Genomic DNA, 23,188 nt, shown 5'->3' on the forward strand with positions numbered 1-23,188 from the left:
TCGCGAGAAATTATTGTTCATAGCTCCCGTATGATTTTTTTTCGATAAGCCGTTCATGTTTTGCTGCGACTGGAAGTCGAACGACCGTCGAGAAAATATTCCGCGGTGACTACGTGAGGATTTGTGCGAACGGATTTCAAGTTTTCAATTTTAGGCTTATATTTTCAGACGTTTTGCGGGTGTACTCAAACACGGTGTTTGGTGTGACAATGATCTTGATCATCAAGGTCCATGTAATTCCTTCCGGCGACAGTAAACTGAGTAAATTTTCACAAAAATCAAGCTGCGTTATTTTTTGCAAATCGGTCATGCATACGCGCAATGCATACTTACGTTACAGTCAAGCATATTGCTGTTAAAAATTTGAAACATTCAATAGCAAAGGCCCATCTGTGCAATGTTTTCTTCATTTTGGCGAATCAATTTCAATTTTCAGTGTCCTTTGATGGTAAACAGAGTTTGTGCGTCAATAAAATGACAAATCTCCAGTGTCTTTTATTTAGATGAAATCTTGGAAAATTCCCGCCAAAAATTCAGCAAAATACACATCCCGATGTTGTGTAATTCGTGGTTGATAGTGCTAAAAATATCGGGCGTTATTATGTATCAGCTGGTTAGATAAAGTCTCCTATTTTTCTTTCTGATCCCATGTAATAATCGGGTAAGGGTGTAATAATTTGTGTATGAGTGTGTGATTGTGTATTTTATTCAAATCTTTGTTTCTCTATCTTTGTAAGTACATCTTTTCTTCCTTCATGCGTTTTGCAATTTCGTTCATGATCGCAAGATTGGTTTTCAATTGACATGTGACAATGTTAAGTCGAGATTTGATAAGACATAAATTAAAACGACACTATTAAGATGTGTTCGAGACTGGCCTCATTCATTTCACTCGCAAGTTTCTCTCGCAAAATTGGCTCAGTGAGCAAATGAGAGGTATACGCGAATAAGTTTCTTTTTTTGCCCGTAATCAAAATTTTGTTTGCACGAGTGCATATAAATTTACCAATTCCCACATAGTAATTGTATAATAATCGATTCTTTATCATAGCTAAAAATGGGGGAAAATCGATAATCGATTATTCACGCCTCGCTACTATTCCCAAAATGATCAGGATTTGGCCTCGCGTTGAAATTCTTCGTGCCGAATGCATGTTAACCAAACTGCCGTGCTAAGTAAGAACATCATACGGACGTATTTATGCTGAAAGAAACTATGTGCATAGAGTGTGCGTGCAACATAGTTCCTTTTAGCATAAATAAGTCCTTATAAACATTCGAGAGTTGCCGAATTCCTTGGAGAAAACATGTATTTTGAGGAAAGCTGTGCACATTTTCCCTCGAAATTTTCAGCTATTTTAGAGTGAATCACAAACAAAATTGTCTGAAAAATTGGAAGATAAAGATTTACAACTTTTCCAATGCATTCGTACTTTATCGGAGGAAATTTTGCAACGCCTGTAAGTTTATACGGCGTTTCTCCTTAGCCATACAGCAAGCCAGGAAAGGGAAGGTGGCCGAGATGATGCTCTGGATCTCAGTACCAAATTACCTAGATGGAATTCCTCGAGTAATTAAATCATTGTATCGATACATCCGAAGATCCAGCCGAAACAAAACCAGGTTGGAAAGCACTACTTCCTTTGTGGTCGACGCAGGGCAATTTCCGCCTGCAAGTCGAATTTCGCGGCATTCAGATCCAGATATCCTCCTCGAGCCGTGCGTCAGGCATAAACCGCGCGCTTGTGAATAGTTTTACTTTGCAGTTGCGTGATTTTTGCCCGATAGGACAGAGACAGTCCGAAGATAGAATTCCAGCTCATCACAGAAACAAAACCCTAATTTTTAGTCGGGCGCCCAAACCCGCGGGCGAGGATCTTTGGGATAATCGATTCAGTGAATTTTCGTATGAGCATCGCGGCCGCACTTCCACTGCGCTTTAATTGAAAATTGATGGTGACTTTTCAATGTCATGACCCGTCTGTACCACTGAAACGTCTCGTGTTTTCCGCATCGTCTTTTAAAAGGCTCGTTACTATGGATACCCTGTCGTGCTTAGGGAAAGGATCGTATGAACCCTCCGACGTTGCCAAATTTCCCTTGACAGAGGACGAATTTTCAGGGAATTGGTGAAAATCTTTCCTTCAATTTTTAAAAGAATTTGACTCGCAATCAGAACTAAATTATCCGAAAATTTCGAGAGAAAATATTTATTATTACACTCAAAAAAAGGTATGACTCTGGGACCAATAAAAAATGGTTCGGAGATCCCGAATTTCTAACCAAAGTGACTTACCGTCTATAGTATAGCTTTCTGAACCATTCGCGAACCTATAAGCATGGCTCCACGAACTATATTTTATGGCTCCATGATCCATAACTCGGCCGGCAAGTCACTCTTCCCATACTTGTTTTTTGAGTGTATCATGGCTAGTAATTTTAACATCATATAATCTGATTGTACTATGGTGGATGGGAGGAATTTATGAGTTTTAGCCCTATCCATCCACCTTGAATCATAATCAGCAATACCCACACACAAAGTCAGGTCGAATCACTGGGTATGCTTCGATGTCTCCTCGTACTTAGCATCACCTTCGTTGAAACTAATATCCTGCCTTTTTCTGGCTAATTTTTTCATCCAAGCAGACTTTTTACATTTTCCCCCTACAAGTTCGTTGTTTGAAACAATGACGCGAAAGTGAAGTTAGCGAGTTCCGAATACATTTCAACAAATAATAATCTATTTTAAAAAATGTACGATTTTATTAATTTTTGGTATATGCTTGTTGCCTGTATAGATCTTTCACACGTAGACATATTACATTTATTATTCCAACTTTCCTACAGATTTGAAGAAATATAGCACGCATGTCGTCGCGCTTTTGCAGACAAGTTTTAATTTAAATGCTAAAAAAGAATAATACAAATTCTACAGATCGGACTCAAAAAGGAGGAAACAACTGTCACTCCAACTTTTCGCCTAAAAAAAAAAAAAAAAAAAAAAAAAAAAAAAAAAAAAAAAAAAAAAAAAGTAGACCACTTTTCAGTGCATAACGAGTATTAAGAGCCTCACTCAGTTCCCGTTCATCTAACGATAGTTTTTGACCGGTCGTTAAATCGGTCATTGTTCTCGGCGAACTGTTCCACCGCACAGAGGAACTCGACAAAATATTGACCTTGCCGCTCACACCGGTGACCTAGCTCATTGTTTATTGAAATCTCTTGAGCATTCCTCGTAGTATTCGCTAAATTTAACCTTATTAGCGGCGGATAAAATCTTTATGGGTCAACAACATGATCTAATAATGGTGAATCCGAGCTCGGCGAGGCATTGAACCAGTTCTGATGCGCCGGCGGGCGTGCGGGTTTTTTTCGGAACGGTTTTGACGCCGGTTTATTCGGTTGAGCGCGCCGGGCGCCGAGGGTGGAGGCGCATTCTGCCACGAGCCGCGATCGCGAGCATGTTCGAACTCTGAACCCGGCGGGCGTCCGCGCTCATGCTCGAGCGCAACCCATTATGTCATTGCTCTTGTAGAGCAGATCCAGTCGGATCGCACAAGACGATCCTTGTTGCCTCGCCTGACAATGAGCCTGGCTCTGTTGCCGTCAGGACGTTGGGGAAAAATTCAGGGATTTCTTTTTATTAAAACAGAGTGTCTATCATCAGGAAAAACTGGAAAACCAGGAAAATATCAGGAATTTTGGCTGATCAGGAAAAAATCAGGAAAATTAGACAAATCGGGCGTTTTTTCAGGAATTTTTCTTACGCGAACCTCCTCAGCGGAGAAGTCTTACTACTTTTTGCCTACCGTGCCAGGAGTCGTCGTGGAATCAGGAAAATATCAGGAATTTTCAAAATAAAAAAATCAGGTAAAATCAGGAAAATATCAGGATTTTTCAAAATTAAAAAATACTATACGCCCTGTAAAAGCAGTGGCGTGGCGTGCTTTGCGATATATCGATTGAACCTCCGTTTAAACCTATGTAAAAAGATCGATACATAGGGTGTTCGCGACCAAAAATATATGAGGGCCTTGGAGGACAAGGCGCATAAGTGCAGTTTTTGAAGAAATTGAGATTTTAATGATTTCAAATAAAACTTGTCCTGATGGTGTAGGACACCTTGTTCTCCTTCATTTTGTGGATATGCAATTTCATCTTCTTAGAGGTCAATATAGTTGTATCACGTGTTACGCCCCAACAAACTTTTCTACTCGTGCGTTAAAGTCTCTGAGTCAGCCCGGAAGAGTTCACGTTTTCCTTCATTTTGTGGATATGCAATTTTACCTACTTCGAAGTCGAAATAGTTGTATGATGTATTTTTCCCCATTCAACTTTTCTTCTCCGGCGTTAAAGTCTCCGAGTCATCGGAAATGAGATCAAGCTTTTTTTCATTATTGTTGTAGATGTGCGAGAAAGTTAGGTTGTTTCATAATTGTGACCGGATCTATGAAAAGGATCTATTCGTCTGGATCCGTTTCATCCTCCGGAAGAAATTTTAAGAAACTGTAAACTTCGCACGAAACACGACAGTGGGAACTCCCTGCAAAATTGTAGATATCCTCTAGCATCGCTCCAAAACCGAAGAAGTATTCACTCCTGCTTGGGTGGAAAGTAGGCAACGTTCCTACCAATCAAGGTTTCGTATAAGTGCCTTGACTCTCAGACGAATGGTAAGGAAAAGCTCTTCGCTAGGAAAAATATTCCCTCATCCATGGACTAGACTGTCACGCCAAGAAAAACCGCCATGTAAACATTCGAATGTTGCCAAATTTTTTCTTTGAACATATTTATTTTTGAAGAAACTTTGGAACGTTTTTCCTCGGAATTTTCAGGCTTTTTAGATCAAATTACGGACGAAATCCTTCGAAAAATTGGAGGAAAAATATTCACAAATATTGAAAATTCGTGGTATGTTGAAAGGCATGATGGCTCATATGGTGTTCTTACTTAGCACGGAAGTAGAGAACCATTGGACATGCTTCCCCGTATTTCATCAAATCTAAGTTTTTGAGCCGACGAGTGACTCCTCCTCAGCGAAAGCTCTGCCGCGTGACGGTCATTAGTACCTCCTCCTCGGCGCACAATGGCCCCGTTGTTGTTATTCCTGCTTCTTCGTCGTCGCTGTGAATAGTGTGAATGCGCATCGCTTGTTTTCTTACTCTCGTTGGCATCTCTCTCACTTTCGTTCTCTGCGTGTGATCTCCGCGCCGGAGGCTCGGGGCTGCCCAGGAATGTTGTTGTTTTCCTCATCACCTCCCGTATTGTTGCCGACACTTTTCTCGTCGTTGTTTGCGTCACAGGACGTCACCTCTGTCGAGGAGGGTGTGATCATAAGGTGCGTTGTTAAATTACTTTTGCTGCCCAACAAAAATGGCCGAATCTTAGCAGGATTGACGTCATCTCAACGATGACGTCAGCTCAACAGACGGGAGAAAATCGAGGTGTCGTTGCTAAATTCCCGTAGGATTCTGCGGATTTGGAGGTTAAGTTTTGTTGAAATTTAAGATTTTTAACATTTAAAAATCTTATTAACACCCACATTACTACGAGATTGACGCAATAAACGATTATAAGCAATTGCAAGTCAGTCTGGTGACGAACATGTGGCGAAGAAGTGCGAAAAAATGGCGGTTATGGATGTAAACAATAACATTACAACAATCCAGCAAACTCGGCAGCGGTCCACAGCAACCGAGAACCTCGCTGAGCTGTTGGGCAGTTTGCTGAGCAGCCATCTTGGAAAACGGGTAAATCCACCAGAATTTACCAACGCTTTCGTAGAGCTCAACGCTCAGCGGGTAATTTTCGTTGGGCAGTTGTGGACTTTAACAACGCATCTATAGTATCGAAAGTGTAAGTCTTGGCGGCTGGTTTTCGACCGGAGACGCGATGCGGTGATTCGGTTGTACACGAATTGGTCTACAATTTTTAATGGGCATGGTGCCCACTTCAGCTAGAGCAAAACGAAGTGTTAATTCTTTCAGAAAATGGCTCAAAAATCACGATGAACGCATGGGGAAAGTCTGAAATACACTCCCAATATCTCACAAGCTGCGTAAGAAATATACGTCTTTTGAGCTTCCCTCTTCAAAATCGATACCACGGCACAGGTGAACATTTCGTGAGAAGAGTCATTCCATCCCACCGCGCACTAGAATACTATGGAATATTCAATATGACCGACACCAACCCGCCAAAATACACTCGATGATACGGTTTTTTTTATCAACCGGCGTGCTTACATGTACATTTTCCTGACGTACAAAAATACCAAGGTGTTTTTCACGATTTGCACGGAAGCATCGGCCATGCATGTTGAATATTGTATGGCATCCTAGTGCGCTTGAGGGTTAGATGTAATACCTTTTTTTACGAAAGGGGTTTTCTTTTTTTGATCGGTGGTACCGCCGATCACCAAACTGTGTTCGTTAATTGAACCGTCGGTGCTGACGTCACGACCGGTGGAAGTACGACCGGTGGATTTGGTACCACCGATCAGTGATCGGAGTGATCGGTCATTTCTCCGATCACAGCTCCACCGGTGGACAACCTAACCTTACTTCAGCCAGATCTCAGGCCAAAAACAAGCAAACAAACGAGAAATCGTGAGTATTTCGCGCCTCCCGCCGTCGCTGAGTCTGATGATTCTGCTTGGATCGTCATTGTCGCCTATGTATTGAATTATGTAATATTTTTAGTGATATTTTCCCCCGTACTTTATTTGTAGCAAAAAAGGAGTTAATGCTGGTACATTGAGTATATATTTGCACTATTGCAGTATCATTGCGGTAAAGGTTTGATGAGAGGAAGAAATCCATTTGTTTACATTGGTGGAAAGTGTGTTCTTAAACTCCCGACTGATCGCGGGCAATTTCGTACCAAAATGGCGGCCGATGGATTTCCATCGGTGGATTTAGGCAGATCTACCGATCAAAAAAAGAAAACCCCCGAACTGTTCACCTGTTCCGTGGTATCTTTATTCCGAAGCGGGAAAGTTTGAAAAACCGCACATTTCCCACGCAGATTGTGAAGTTAGGAGTGTATTTCAGACTTTCCCGATGCACTCATCGTGATTTTTCAGCGATTTCCTGTATGAAACAACTCCTCCTTAGCTGAAGTTTGCATCAGGCTCATTGGTTTGGAAGAAAACAACCACATGACCTGTTTGAATGTGCTCATTGAGAATAAATCGATTCTTATGAAATAATCGGTATCCGTTGAGATAGGTGTACTCTTCCAATGTAATATGTACTCTAAACTTCATCGAATGAAAATTCTCTTGTGACGTAGGGACTCAAATGACCAATAGCGAAGAATTTCGAGCGTGTGTGGAAGGAGAAGCGACATAGGCGGGACAGTGGCGAAATGACGGGGAAGCAAGCGCCAGGTAGCGCCACAAAGGCATGAATTATGAAGATGAACAAAAAGGAAGGAAGAGACTGACAATTGGCCAAGGTCGTCACAGTCGGAATACCTAGTTAATCGATTTCGTTATAATTATTATCATTACTGGATTTATATACGCGGCTAAACCGCGAGTATGAGCACTTTTGCCCTGCCGAGCGGCGAGCGGAGTTGACGCTGAATCCAATCGTCCACTGCGTCGCGCGCCGGTTCGGATTCATTGCCCGGAATCGGAACTTGGAAATTGGACCATAGAAATGACTCCACGACTTTTTGTATGGATTGCAGTCATCTCATTGGTTAAATTTACGTTCAGAATTCGGAAAAAGACTTATATGCTATAGTTTAGAACCCCTTACAATAATGTCAGATGGGAAAGTGTGCGATATTGGAAGGAGATGAAGAGCAAAAAGAGGAAACTAGAAAGGAAGGAAAGAAATATGAAGAAAACACGGCAGAAAAAGAATATTCAGACACCTAAAGCAAGAGAAGAAGAGCGGGGAAGAAGAAGAGTTTTAAGAAGAATGAAGGATCAGAGAGAAGGGGAGAACAGTGAAGAAGAATACAAATCGATACCTCTTAATACCAAATACCTCTTCTTTCCTGTTTCCTCCTCTTTTCCCTTTTCCTCTCTTTTTTCTTTTTCCTACAACCCTTGTCTTCTTAATTTTACTCTCTTTCTTCATTTACTCTTCTCCAAACTCTCATTTTCTGCTCATGTGCATCCTCTCCATTTCTTTTTCTCTTTCTCTCCTTCTTTGTCTTTCTCCTCTTCCTCTTATTCTTTCTTTTTTCCAATTATGTATGCTTTCCCGTCTGACGCGCTTCAGGAGTTCTCAACTGTTGCATGAAAGTCATTTTCCGACCCTAACATAATGTTATCCATTTAGACAGCATTTTGCAGATGAGAACTACTATTTTCGGCTCATCTTAGAAATAATAAATGTGTCGATACTTTTCCTGTGCAAATAGCTGTTTTTTCAATGAGCTGGAAACAGCACTTCCATGCTGCAGAATTAATACATTTCTTTCGACGATTTGCCTGATTATCTGGGGTCACAAAACCTTAAAATCACCGATAGTCCTCTTTTCATGTCTTGGCCTCGATTAAAAACAAATATCTCACCTCCCTCCACATTAATCATATTTGGACGTATTTCTTTCAAACAGAACTATGTGCATCATGACGTGAGCCCTGTCATGCACATATTCTTATGGATCTCAGGGCTCATGTCCCAATGCACATAGTTGAAATACGTTCATTTCATCGTCCTTACAGTAGCTTAAATTGTACATCTCATTTTAAGTGCAGGGGATAAAAGTAATCATCAAAGCTCGTCAAAGCTTGCCGTTCAACATCGACAGAATACCGTGCCTGCGAGTCGCAATATTTTGCTCAGATCACACCGGTGATGCATCTGATTCACAAGGAAATTCAATTATTAAACATAGAATGTCGCAGCAATGTTGGATCCTAATCCACGAGCGAAAATCGGCTTTTGCATCGCTCCGGATCAAAGGTGCTTTTCACACGATTGCAATTTTTTGAAAAGATGTTTTGGAAAGCGCCAAGCTGCGGACGGAATGTCGGTTGAGTCTCTTGTCAAATCGTGTCGGCAACTAACTGCTTTCATGCATGGCAGCAATCCGTCGTTTTCCAGACGAAAGAACGTGACCACATTAAAGTTTACACGCTAAACTGAAAGTTTCGCCGATCATTAAACTGATTTCAAGCAAAGATTAGCAAAGTTCCAGACGGAGATCGCACATTCATATCTTATAAGAATTGACCTGTTTGAGTTACCTCTCTGTAAAATGATGAATTTAAACCGATTGTGAATAATCGATTCTAGAAGAGGCAGTCTCCTTCAAAAATATCGATTGTCTCATCGTACTCTACAATATGAAATCATATGGTTAACGCGTAACGCATACTGCCTAAGGTGTGAAGCACATGGGGGGGTGGAACGCAAAGCGGCCAGGGGGCGTTTCTCCCCTTAGTATTTATTTAATTTAAATGGACAAAATCCAGTGTCTGATTGCTGCATGTGCCTTGCCAGGCACATGGATCGCCTTTTGCGCGAAACCTCGTAAATTTTCACACCTCCCGTTTTGACATTTAAACATGCAGGAACAACCCACGCCCCAACACTCTCACACCCTAATAAAATCAATCAGAACTGAAAACTTTTCCCGCTGCATCGCAACGCAACACACGTGTTTCCCTGTCATTTTTCCAATTAAATTTTATCGCGGAGGCAAATATCGAGGCCTGTCTGTGCGCGGTGAGGTGTTATGGGTTTCTGCACATCATTCTTGAACCGCTGAACCACCCAGACACGTGTTGAGTGCTCAGGATGATCACGTGCGGGTTCTGTGGGTTTCCAGGGTGCAGCCACCGTGAAATAGACGTATTTCTGCCAAACGGAACTGTGTGTATTATGAAGTGAGCCCTGTAATGTATATATCCTTATGGATCTCAGGGCTCATGTCTTAGTGCACATAGTTCTGTTCGGCAGAAATACGCTCAAATATCCTCTCAGGCAGCCGTATATGGGATCGGTGAAATAAAAAAACCAGGAGTCTTCTTCTAGATCAATCATTCGCATCGCACTCTATTTTTATCGGAGATGATTCATTTTCATTGGTGCGGAAGTCGGGAGTTGCATATGTTTAAAATGAATTTTGTTGACTCTGGTAAGAAAAAAAGTAATTTACCAGGGAAATTTAATTGTTTTTTATGAATGTGCTCAATAAACCGAGTTGTCAGTATTTTCCACATTTTTTTTTTTTTTGGTCATGGGACATTTGTGAGAAATAGATCAGATCTAAAAGTGAGGATATTTACCGCTTTGTTACGTCCTGCAGAAACATTTCCCATTTGAAAACGTTTATTTTTGCAGATCAGATAATTTTATCTTATCCCTTACGATAATTAATTAATTCAGAGATCGAAAATATTCTTCTATTCGGCTCACTGAATAGATCTTCTTGCATAAATTAAAGTTCATCAAATTTTACGCGCTTACAAATACTTTCGTATAAGACGTATAAATACGTATGACTTAACGTGATTCACGTGGACGTATTAATGATAACAGGAACCATGTGAAAATTAAGTAAAGTAAAGTAAAGAAATTATGTGCATAGTGATTTGCTTTTCTGTCTACATAGACTACTTTGATTTCATTCATTTGTGCATAGTTCCCTTTAGCATAAATACGATCGATTGTTCTCATTCAACGATTGATGATGCACACTTTCAATGATTCCTAGAAATTTTTAGAGGAACATTTAAACGGATTTGGCCGTGAGTACATTTGCCTTCAGTCATTAACCTTTTAAGTGTTAGTGGCCATAGTTGCTAAGGCACCGCTTAGAATAAACAAATATTACCACCACTACTTCAACTACGAAATTTAAAAAAAAAAAAAGCTTGCCTCTGCTGTTAGAAACCCAGAGCTGACTGACCTATCCTACGATATGAATAAGGCCACGAAGAGAGGCTCGGTGATGTTAATGAAGCTCTCCACTTCGGAGCCGAATCAGTCGAATCGAATGTTGTCGAAACCGAGTATGTTCGACATCTGATAAACCGTAAAATATAACCATTCCTATGGACGTCAGGGCTCATGAGAAAATAGACTCGTTACGTCTCTTCATCGGCCGATACAGTTGACCCGGCTTCAATCTGTGACGAGTGTGACGCATTCCGGCCGAAAAAGCCCGGTCATGCTCGCGCGCAATACTTCCGCGCTTATTGCAGAAACCGCGTTAATACGTAGGATTTCCTCTGGACTTAAGTGGTTCTAGCTTTTGCAAGGCAGGATACGTCGGCATCAGCTCGCCACAACTTTGAAATGGCGAGTCAATCGCTGTTACGAGTCCATTAAGTTTTCGCGTCGACTCATCGTGATCAAAGTGATAGTTCCGTTCGCTCAAATCGTCGCTTCTCTGACGCGGACGTATCTGTTTTTCTACATGAGCCCCAAAAAGAATGGAATTATATGTCAAATAGGGCTCATTTGGGAATTGAGGTACGCCCTTACGGTAGAGGAGGGATGATACGATAAGGAGTTGTTCCGTAGAGAGGTTATGGCACCGTGAAAAATTTTGACTCCGTGCGCCTACCCAGAGGCCAGGGCATATCATGTTGGACCTGAGCATTTTTCTGCCAAACTGTACCTTGCAGTAGCCCATTAATGACGTCAGACTTTTTTGGCTTTTCTGTCACTCACGAAAAATCGACGTTTTCCGTTGTTTTCATCTGTATAGTTGTAAAAAAAGGAGGATTTCAGCCTAACTCCCGATTTCACTTCACCCCTCTCCCTTCTTCTATAGTCTCATTCCTTTTAAGTCCAACCTTACGCCCTGGGTACCTGACGTCATTCACACGTATGGTTCTCATGGTACGCACCGTATTCATACGTAATGGTCAGAATTTTCAAGACAATTCTGACACATTCATTTCAATGGAGAAAAAATATTGATTGGCCTTTTTTTTTATTTTTATTGAAGAAAAATCCCTTTCACTTGAAGAAATTTTTATCCGAAGGAAAATGCACTACTTTCCAATTCATATGAGGTAAAAAAAAAAAAAAAAAAAAAAAAAAAAAAAAAAAAAAAAGTTTATCGCATTTATGCCATCGATGAAAAACCTACTTATTTTTTTCACTTACTTTAATGTTTAGTACGTTGAAAAATAATTCATTTGAATGGAACAAATCTTTCCCTCAAAAATTCTTTCCTCGAGTAAAAATAATCTTCATTTCAGATACAAATTGTGCAGGAAAATTTTTCTTTGAATCAAAGGCAATTTTATTCAACATAAGAATATAGTTTTCGAATATTATTTTTCTTCAAAAATCGATGGAAAAGATCAGAATGTACGGAAACTACCACAACCCGATTTTGGAAAGAACGGAAATCTTCATCACAAGATCGTTCGCGTCAACGGAGATCCTACACACGACGATGAGGACACAAAAACACTCGAACTTCGCCGAGTCATCGATGAGCATGATGACTGGGACAGAGGCTCTTTGTGCCCCGAGCCGGTGTTTTCCTCCGAAGCCCCGACAACTCGTACATCACATCTTTCGCCTTGTTTATTGTTTATTCGCCGGGAATTCGCAAGTCGATGAATGGTGCAAAATTGGTAATCGGGCCGTTCAAGGTCGTGCCATTTCAAACCGCGCCAGAGCAGCATATCGTCACCTTCCGGGCAAAGTATCACAAGCGCCATGCGACGTTTCAAAATTTCCGCCGCCATTTTATTTTTTTACAGAGAAATTGTTCAACGAAGCTGTCCGAAAATTTCACTAAATTTTCTTTATGCCGCCAGTAAAATTCGGTGAGATTTCCAAACAATTTCAACCAAAAATATCTCTGTGAAAACATAAAATGGCCGCGGAAATTTTGAAACGTCTCATGGCGCTTGTGATACTTTGCCCGGAAGGTGACGATATCAGGAGCAGCTGACAGGGAGTTTGCATGTTGTGTTTGGTCGGGTGTCAGGGATGCAATATGACTTTTCAAGACTAGAAATTTCTTTTTTCTGGAACAAATTTTGTAATATTCTACGGGATTTCAGATGCTGAGTACGCAACCTGTAATGATTAAAAAATTTCTGACAAGAAGCTTTGAATTTTAAGTGACGATATTTTTTCCACCAAAATTTGAATTTCTTGCCTATCAAAGTATTTTATTTCCTGGTGAGAGGGGGGGGGGTGGTTCTTAAATTTTCAACTTCAGCGTGGTGTTAGTTGTGAATGGCCCTCGAACGGTTAAACATAAATGAACGCCTTGAGGGATAGCAAAACTAGGTTTGTCAATCGGAAAGGCAATAATTACCAGAAGACTCAAACGCAAGGCTAGAAAAGTCTTCCAATGAAGGGATCGCATTTTTCGAAAGACTTATAAATATTTTTTATTTCAAGCACTATAAGTGTAAACCTGCATTGTTAAAATCATTTATTATCATCATGCAATCAATGCAGAAATGCCGTCAAATAATAAAGAGACGTGATGAGATCACTTAAGCACCCAAACATCAGACTAACATTCCCATTTTATACAATGTTTTACTCGGTGAATTTAAAAACTGTCGAACCATTATTTCTCCACGTTCCATTCGCGTCCAAAGCCGAACAATATGAAACCGCTATAAATAAAAAGCAGGCATCAAAGCTCTGCCGTTTTACCGCAAAGAGCATAGTGATCCTGGAGTTGAGCTTAGAAGTGCATAAGAACACGTGCTAACCGCAGCTCAAGCCAAAATGCACTTATTGTTCTCTTCCATTTCACGGCAGGTATCCAAATGCATATGATTACGGCAGGATAATTCACCGTAATTATGATTTTGCGACGAGGTATCCAAACCCGATTATATGACTAACATTTGGATTTATTTATGGTTAAAGGAACTATGTGCATAGGGCTTGCGTGAGACATAGTTCCTTCTAGCATAAATACGACCATTTGGAGGTGACGCAGAATTCGGCATTATTTTGGGCCTTTGTGAGTCACCTTGCGCGCGACGGACAAGGGACACACGACGAGAGATAAATCTACGAGACAATGCTTTCGTTTTTTTCGCTCGCTCACAGGGTGTCCTGGCCTGCCGTGTTAATGAAGAACGCAGTATGATCATTTAAATGTTGCCAATTTTTCAGTCTAAAAAGTTTATTTTTTAGAATATGTTGTGATCATTTGATTGAATTTAACCGGAGCGTATGCAACTTCGCTCAACGATCCTCTATAGCTTATAAATGGACCGTTTTTTGCAGAAAAGGAACCAAGCCGCATCAGCTATTGCCAACTTTAATCGGCCACTTTATTTTTTTACACGAGAACGTTCGTGCAGATTCCCATACAAATTTTAAGGAATATGCTCCATACTATGCGGAAAATTCCCTGAAATTTGCACAAAAACCCGCGCAACCGTTTCCATGTAATAAATTAAATTGTCCGATTACATTTAGCAATAGCTGATGTGGCTTGGTTCCTTTTTGCTTAACGCGGTCCAAATCTTCTCCATCCATGTTTTGTCAAAAATATTTTTATAAACATTCATGTTTTTGATTTAAAAAATTATATCGCGCAAATAAATTTCGCAATGGCTGATGTGGCTTGGTTCCTTTTTGCTTAACGCGGTCCAAATTTTCTCCATCCATGTTTTGTCAAAAATATTTTTATAAACATTCATGTTTTTGATTTAAAAAATTATATCGCGCAAATAAATTTCGCAATGGCTGATGTAGCTTGGTTCCTTTCTGCTTAACGCGGTCCAAATCTTCTTTACTCAAGTGTTATAAAAAATGTGGCGCTGTCGTTTTCTACATGCGGCGTTTCATCTCAGCAAGGCGGTATGCCAGTAGTGTCTGCCGCCTTGCATTAATCTGAAACATCTCTCCCGCGCCCCGCGGCGGCCGTGCCGAAGACTGCCGGGCTAAGGAAAAACGTCGTATGAGCATTCGAACAGTGCCAAATTTCCTCCAAGAAAATACAATATTTTTGAAGGAAGTTATCAATATCTTTCCTTGAAATTTTCAGATGTTTTAGATTAAAGTGCGAACAAAATTTTCTGAAAAATCGAAGGAAATATACTCGCAAATTTTCTCGAAAATTTGTGTTTTGTCCGAGGAAATTTGGCAACGGATGAAGGTCCATAGGACGTTTTTCAATAGCACGGCAGAGGATCTCGGCGCGTCGAGTGGGAGGAGGATGCGAAGAGAGGAAGATCTGCCCGAAAACAATCCTGCATAAATTAGAATATGAAAATATGAAATAATTAAACGCGTTACGTAACGACCGATACTGCAAGTGAGATGAGCCGCCGCGGTGTAAAAACCACTTATCTTCCGAGACTCTTCTCTGTAGTTATGTCGTTTTTCATCGGTTTATTCGAGACGTGAGGATGAGTGACGGCCGAGTTGATCCATCTCGAGATGGATTGCCCGATCGTGCAGGAAAAAACGCTTCGCAGCCTCTTCATACGGTAAAAATTAATGATCAGTTGGCTGATTATTAGAATTGATAGACAAAGCTATAGACAAAGATGTCAAAGAGAAAATGGAGCGATCCTACTGGTGGAAGTGGTAGGTTTCACTAGGCAAAGAAAGTAAGTAATGAAAATAAGCGATCCTATTGGTGGAAGCTGGTGGTTGCAATGGAAAATGGAGGTCCATAATAGACTAAGTATCGGCAACCCACGAGAGACCCTATAGTTAGTTCATCATTTCCCTCCTTCGTCTATAGCAACCACCCGTTTCAACCAATAAGATCGCTCCATTTTGCCGATGTTTTTCTTTGTCCATCGTTTTGTCTATCAATGTAAAAAATAAGCCCAATGATTCAATTCTTTTTGCTGGCTAAATTTTGTTCCTAATGATCCGTGATACCTATCAGTATTTCCGCGAGGGAAAGCACTGTAGGAACATTTTACGCTTCTCTCTCATTTGATACTGTATTTAATTTTGAGAAAAATTTTAAATGTTTCCCTTGAAATTTTTTGTAAGCAATGGATTAAAGTGCGGAAAAATATATCTCATCATTTTTCCGGATTTCCTCCATTTAAATCTATGCTAAATAATCGATTTTTGTCAGAGTACCTGACCGCTCAAAGAATCGATACATTTCCGTAGGTTTAAATGGAGGAAAGGCAATGTTGGCAATTTGTTGGATCCGCAACTGACAGCAAAAATCCTCTCTAGTTATCTTAATACAATCCGTCTTCTTTTCAAAGCTCCAGCTTTAACGAGAAAAGTCCGTAGGGCGGGAATTTCCGCCTAAGCTCACCTTCCTTGAACGCGAAGGGTCAGTATGTTTTCCCCAGATCGCATGAGCTAATAAGTATGCACAGTTCCTCATCTGGTTGTCTTTTGACCCCTCTCCTCAGCACAAGCACGCGCGCATCTCAAGACATTTAAATGAATGCATTATCGAAATGATGTAACGAGGAACGAAAGGCAAATGCTATACGTTCCCGCGCACCACCCCTACTCTTGCGTCATTCTTTCAGCGGTCATTCCAACGGTGTCCTTCGATTAAATCACCGATTGACTTTGATTACAGCAGACTGATCGCTGATTGTTTATCACTCTCTTAATTCAGAGTAATGATGTGTTTTCTTTATATATTCGAGTGGAACAAACGGGTTATTGGCGTATATTAAAGGGTTTAATGATTTTTGTATGTTCTGAATGTCAAAGGCACGCAGACTTTTATACCGCTCCTTTCTTGTGTCTTGAAGAATTATCTCGGCGAATCCAACCAAAAACTCTTTTCGCTCTTAATCTGCCGTCATTCCTAGTTTCATCTCTACGACTTTTATTGAAATCTATTGAATTTATACCTCTCTTTATGCCCGATAACACCGACAAATGTGTTGCATTGTCTTCTTGGTGCAATTTTCCCATTCTATAAGGCGACAGTTGTAATTGTAAAGATAAAAAAAATACATTTTGAATACATAAACAAGCACTTTCACGCTTAGAAACAGGTATAAAAATCTCTGGAACTTTGTAATGTGCAGAAGTGGATCATGACCAATTTTGACACTCGTCCCTAGTTTCCATCGACTTGTAAATTCAATCGTTAGATCTGTCCGCTCTCTGCATGGAGTGACCTAAAGGGTCCTTTATAAATGACCTCAGGCTGTTTCCGATCTTTTAACTCCCTTTCTATCCATACTAGATAAAAATTAAGCCAGGTTCTTATTAGCCCCTGCCCTTTACTATTCACAAAACTCGGTTTTTTTTTTCTTCTTTTTTTTTTTAAGAAAATATGGGCAATTTGCGCCAATTTTAGCCTTGCGTCAAGTTTAGCTCAACCTCCCTCTCCCCCATATTTCGATACTTGTCAGGCCCATTCAAAACCCCTCTTTTCTCCTAGCCACGTAACTTAATAGAAGGACGCCCCCTGAAAATGCCGTTTTTTAAACAAAATACAACCAAGATTTTGGCGATTTTGCGTAATCTTAACTCGGACAACGGATTTCCTCTCAAAGTAGAGTTTTCCGCAAGAAAACTCATTTGTGTAATTTTCGGACTGGGCGGTTTTGCATGTCGACTGGCATATGCAAACAGCAGTGTGTCGCGTCGTGCAGTCTCCGAATGGGAATGAGTAATAGTGTCCAGTGCAGCACTATCATTACCTCCCCCATCGCCATCGCATCGCGCACTGCGGTAATCAAGGTGACGCTACTTCCGCTGGCGCTGGGTCCACAAGCACCGGCTAACGAGGATAAACCGATTGTTCTTCGGTCGGCAGCGGTGTCAGATCGCCGGAAAACTCGACAACTGTCTGATTACCGAAATTGATAGACAAAGTTATAGACGAAGGGAAAATAAAGCGATTTTATTGATTGAAAGTGTTGAAACAGGTGGTTTTTACAGATCAAGGGGGAAATGAATAACATGGTCTCTCATAGGTTGCCGTTAATTGGTTGCCGTTATTTGGTTTGGATTGCCGTTATTTACCTTCTTTGTCTGTTGGCTACCGCCTGCTTCCACCAATAGGATTGCTCAATTTTCCTTTGCCTTATTCTTTGTCTGTAGCTTTGTCTATTAATTTCAGAAATCAACCCGCTGGGAAAACTTTTGGGTCATGAGTGACCACAAGCCCCCTTCACAAAACCACTCCCAACATTCAGATACAACGCACTGTTCTCTCAATTTTTCTTCCGTGCTCTGTAAGATATCCTTTATTTTACTTTTTCCAGGGTCCATGCTCCTTGATCTATATCTCGAAAATTTCAATTCCACCAGATAGGGCCGGATTTACTTAATTGCCGCCCCTCCTCATTCGTTTTGAAACATCAATAAAAACCATCAAGTGAACGTGCCGGAGGGGGAGGGTTGCATAAGACGGGTTTACTCCTGTTGGACACATTTTTTTTTGCGAAAGCCCTGTCAACACTACTAGCAAAAGTTCACGGAACTCGGCGCGAAAGTTATGTTCCATAAACCTATCTCTGTGTGGACAAGGCCTTCCATTTTTATGAAATGAACGAAAAAATTATGAAAGAACAAACATAAATGTGGTTTAATAAGTTTCACTTCCGCCGCCGCGCCGCGCTGACCGCACTGTGTTTGGCGCAATGCGTGAAGTATTCATGCAGTCTTGTAGGCGCTATGCGTTTCACGCCGCCAGCTGCTGACCACAGCTGAAGTATCCACGTAGTCTTGAAGGCGCTAATATATGTTACATGCCAACCGCCGCGCCGCGTCGAGGGTTTCTCCTTTTCTTCTCAAGTTCTCGTCATCATTGCTCTTTGCGCCGCGCCGTTCCAGGCCAAATTTCGTGTTCGGTTTCTCTTTTAGTCTTAACTCGACTAATTAAAGGTGCTGTGGTGCTGTCTATTGTATCACAGAAAGATGACAAAATTAGAGATCTACTCTCAGAAAATGAGAGATTTTGTCATCTTTTCTCGTTTGTATTTTTTTTTTTTTTTTTCTGAATCCGATTTTTCTTTACAGCTACATTTAAAAATAATTGCAAAATTTTCCGCTCCCTAAATTTGCCGACATGAGCCACCCCCTAAACCTGGCCCTGCCACCAGAGTAAATTACGTGTAAACCTCTCCGAAAAATCTCGATAGTAAAATCACTATATTTTCAGAAAAGCTGTATTTTTCGAGAAAGTTTGCAACTTTAAATTACTCATACGACGTTTTTCCTCGGGTTGGCAGCGAACATGACTCTGGTTGTATTGAGTTGTTTGGAAAAAAAAATTGAGTTGTTTTTGGACTCTCTTCTTGTACCGTAATATTTTAATTTAATTTGAATAAAATCATACAGGATGCCTGTCATTCTTAATACGTTGGAGCGCCTTCAATTTCGTATGATATTGTGCAACACTCCTGTTGTGAAATAGTTGCTAGAGGCGCCGTGGTACGCTGCGGCACGGCGGGCGAGAGGCCAACGCCTACAAACCTAAGTGGATACTTCAAGCATTGCGCAATGCGTGAAGTATCCCCTTAGGTTTGTAGGAGCTTGTGCGTGTTACGCGCTGGCAGCACGCCGCTTCTGTTTGGTTCTAATATTTAAACTCGTGGAGTCAGCATTTTTCAGCTCATGATTTTGAAATGTTTGCACACCGTGAATGGATTATTCTCATTTAATTTGATGAAAAAAAATGTAATACAGGAAAACATAATGTGTTTTGTAACTATTAAGATCGTTCCGTGTCAAATTTAATGATTCCCAAATTAAATATTTTCTTTTGTATTTTGTGCTGTTACTGTGCTGCAACATGGCGTATGCGGTTCAAAAATTTTTGAAATCCATCAAATCGTGCCATGTGTACACTAAGGTTGAGGTTCACGTTTTTGTATCACTATTATTTATGACCGGCCGATTGTCCCAAAAATTTTTAGTGTCCCGTGGCTCATGCTGACCTAGGTCCTAGGTACCCGTGCACACAATAAAGAATTTCACCATTCGACAACAACGCTCAAAGCGACCACAATTCCGTGGTGCATGCACACTACCGGCCTTCACCTCGCTTCATCGTCGGAGATCCACAAATTTTAGTCTCTTTGCGAGGAGGAAGCAATTTGTGATATTATTAGAGTCTGTCAAATTCCGAAACTCCTCCCGCGTAAAAATGAGAGCCATACCTAAGCAGCGCACCTCACAACGACCGAAAATGTCCGTTGACCGACAAAAATAACGGACTTGCCGAGGGAAAACCACGTATGTATATCGGACGTCCCCAAATTTTTCATGACGTAAGAAAATTTTCTGGAACGATTCTGAATTTTTTTCTTCCAATTTTTCAGAGGATTTCGTTTGCAACGTTATCCTAGTCCGAGTGACTTGTCTTCGCAGTCTCGGTTTTTCGAATTGGAAGGAGACGAAGAAAAAAGAATAGAAGGAGAAGTAAAAAAGAATGGAAGGAGAAGTATAAAAGAAGAGTAGGAGGAGAAATAGAAAAGAAGATAGCAGGAGAAAACAAAATCCCCCTTTTCTTTTTCCACCTCTTGCTTCTGCTCTCTTGCTTCTGCTTCCTTCTTCCTCCTCCTCGTTTCCCTGTTTCCTTCTTTCTCACTCCTAGTTTTTCTTTCTCTTTCTGATTCTTCCTCTCACTTTTTCCCCTCTTGCTTTTTCTCTCTCTCCCTCTTTTGTATCTTATCCTTCCATTTTCTCTTCTTCCTCTTCTTCTTTTCTCCTTATATTTCCTTTTATTTTCCCTCTCATTTTCTTCTTCCTCAGTTATCTAATACGTTAGCATCTGACATTATGTCAGGGATCCTAAAATCCGAGTTTGTAAGAACAGAATAATCCACTGTATTTGATAATCTACTGGAAAATTATTCACAACTTTTCGCTAAAATAAAATATTGGACCGTAAGAAACGTGGCATCAGTGGAATTCCCATACGGCGTTCCTCCTCAGCAAGTTAGACAATACATGCGGATCTCGGAGCCGTAGCATGTCTCGTTTTTACTGTCAGTTAAAGTTCATGGTCTTCTCCGGGACGGAACCGTCTCGACGCTACGAGAGCAGGTACTGCGAGCTTCGTGCACCTGTAATAGATCTGCACTTCTTCCGTACTTAAGAACAACCGCGAATCTCCAAACAAAATCATATGGAAGATCGTGGTTCTTGTTCAGGATGGTTGACATGAAGTTCAGATGATCTTGTCGATCTGAACGGGCATGCACTTTTTCGGGCGGGTGTAAAATTAATCGCAGCCATTAATTATTTGTCATAAATATTTCCTGTACAATGTTTTTGTTCCCAGTAAGACGTGAATCTACATTGCATTTGCCTCTAAAGCTCTTCACATCTTAATTTTTCATAATTTGATTTAATTCGTTGTCTTCCTCTTCACTGGAAAAAAAACACACATTGGATCTAGAGTCCAGACGTTTGAAAACATTGACAAGAAAAAGGACTCTTGATTCAATCAGATTTAAGCTTAAATCAAAAGGAAATCCGCTCAAACTAAGAGGCTTGGTTCTTGATTTAAGCTTAAATCTGATTGAATCAAGAGTATTTTTTCTTGTCGATGTTTTTAAGAGTCTGAACTCTTGATTCAATGTGTTTTTTTCCAGTGTTGAAAGGACGTAATTACTTTACAATGCTGCTAAATTTTCCCTCGCAAGATGTATATTTATTATTAGGAGAATCTTGGGCATTTCTAACTGAAAATTTCACGTATTTTTCCTCTGATCTCATCCAAAAATCGGCAACATTTTGGAGAAAAATGCACGAGCATAGGCTCATAAAAAATTAAATTTTTAAGTCAAATTTGCAACTTTGGAATAGAATCACGTTCGTACGTGCATGAAACGATGAATTTACGCAAGTAGAATTTTGTGGATCTTGAAAAGCATTGTAGGCTAATGTCTTTATCTGTAATAAAAACCCTGCATACTTATCGCAAGTATTATCCGTGTCACTAATGTTTCCTGTTTATTGTTTTTCTTTCAGGTAAGACATGAACCTACCGGGCATTTGCTTACGGCTCAACCAATTCTATTCATGTGAGTTGCTCAAAAGAATTCAAGTACTTACATCAGGTGATTCCCTATTTTTCTTATTTTCCGTCATCCATATTATCAATGAAACGTTCGTCAGAGTTAAATTTGTCGTCATGAATTTTTTCCACTTTTTCTCCCATGCTTGTAAAATGAAGCTGTCGCCGTAAAAATACGTCATGAAGCTAGCGATAATACTCTATAACAATGCAGTAGAGCTATTTCAAGTTGAAGTTTAAAATGTAACGTTTGACGTCTTACCTGTTGTTTTTTCTTGCTAGTCAACTGATTACCTGCAAGAGTGTTTTTTTTTTTATTTTTAGCTGTTGACAGGTCCACTTTTTTGACAAGAATGATATCTTTGTCGTAATTTCATGATGAGTCAAAAGTTCTTTTTTTTTTTTTTTTTTTTTTTTTTTTTTTTTTTTTTTTTAAATTTATTTCTTCTTCTTTGTCACTGTCTAAGAACTGTCTGGGGTCCTGAAAATAACATTCTGATCTTGGTTACTGTTTTAATTATTTGATTACTATAACTTTTACCGCTGTAAGTAGAAACCTTATAGAAAGAAAAGAAATAGATAACTAAGTTGATGCAAAATCAATTCAGAGAAAAGAAGTGGGTGTTTAGTGTTGCTTATGGGGTGCTTTCATACAGCTTTCGATCAGACGCCTGTCACTGTCGCCAGATTTTGCTAAAATATCACTTTTCTCCCTTTTAAACCCATGTAAAATTGTAAAATGTTCCATTTTGATCGCACATGCTGGCAACCGCCGTTGCCAGATATTGCTGGCTATCACCTCCTCTTCCTCATTGCAATTCCATTTTTTATCGCACAACTTGGCAATCTCTATCCTCAGATAGTGCTGAAATAGATGCCATCCCTCCATAGTGCTGAAATAGATGCCATCCCTCCCCGATTTCAACCCATGTGAAATCACCCCTTCTTATCGCACAACTTGTCATCTGAGCCCCTCGTTTTCCAAAAAAACCTGACATTACTCGGCCCAAATCAACTCGCGAAATCTGGAAGTAGAATTAAGTTTTCCCGGCAGCGAGCAAGTTGAAACAAAGAGACCCCGAGGAAAAAAAGCCCCGATGGCAAAGGTCGAGTGCCGTTGAAAAACAATAAATTAATCATCGAGCAGAACGCCTACCGTATCCATCAGCGTCGCAAAACAGTTGACAGATAATTGCAGGCTGCCGCCGCGCCGCGTTTACCAGAAGATGAACCACGATAAGCCACATGCGCCAGTTGCGGCGAAAAATCCGCGGATTCCGCGCTCATTGGT

The 23,188-nt window shown here is 40.4% G+C and overlaps 1 protein-coding gene across 5 annotated transcripts in view; it reads left to right on the plus strand.

The window, feature by feature from the left end:
* LOC109034861 (uncharacterized) overlaps window positions 1-23,188 on the plus strand; it is a 391,518-nt gene that overhangs the window by 161,498 nt on the left and 206,832 nt on the right. For 2 of the 5 annotated variants that reach the window (XM_072300241.1, XM_072300244.1), the window contains exon 3: window positions 21,852-21,904. The exons of 2 other annotated variants lie outside the window; for them this stretch is intronic. In XM_072300241.1, coding sequence (XP_072156342.1) covers window positions 21,852-21,904 — 53 coding nt within the window. Of the gene's footprint in view, window positions 1-21,851; window positions 21,941-23,188 lie in introns of all 5 variants that reach the window. One more of the 5 variants, XM_072300243.1, reaches the window with a different exon arrangement.

The sequence above is a fragment of the Bemisia tabaci genome, chromosome 5, assembly GCF_918797505.1.
Source record: "Bemisia tabaci chromosome 5, PGI_BMITA_v3".
NCBI classification, from domain to species: domain Eukaryota; kingdom Metazoa; phylum Arthropoda; class Insecta; order Hemiptera; family Aleyrodidae; genus Bemisia; species Bemisia tabaci.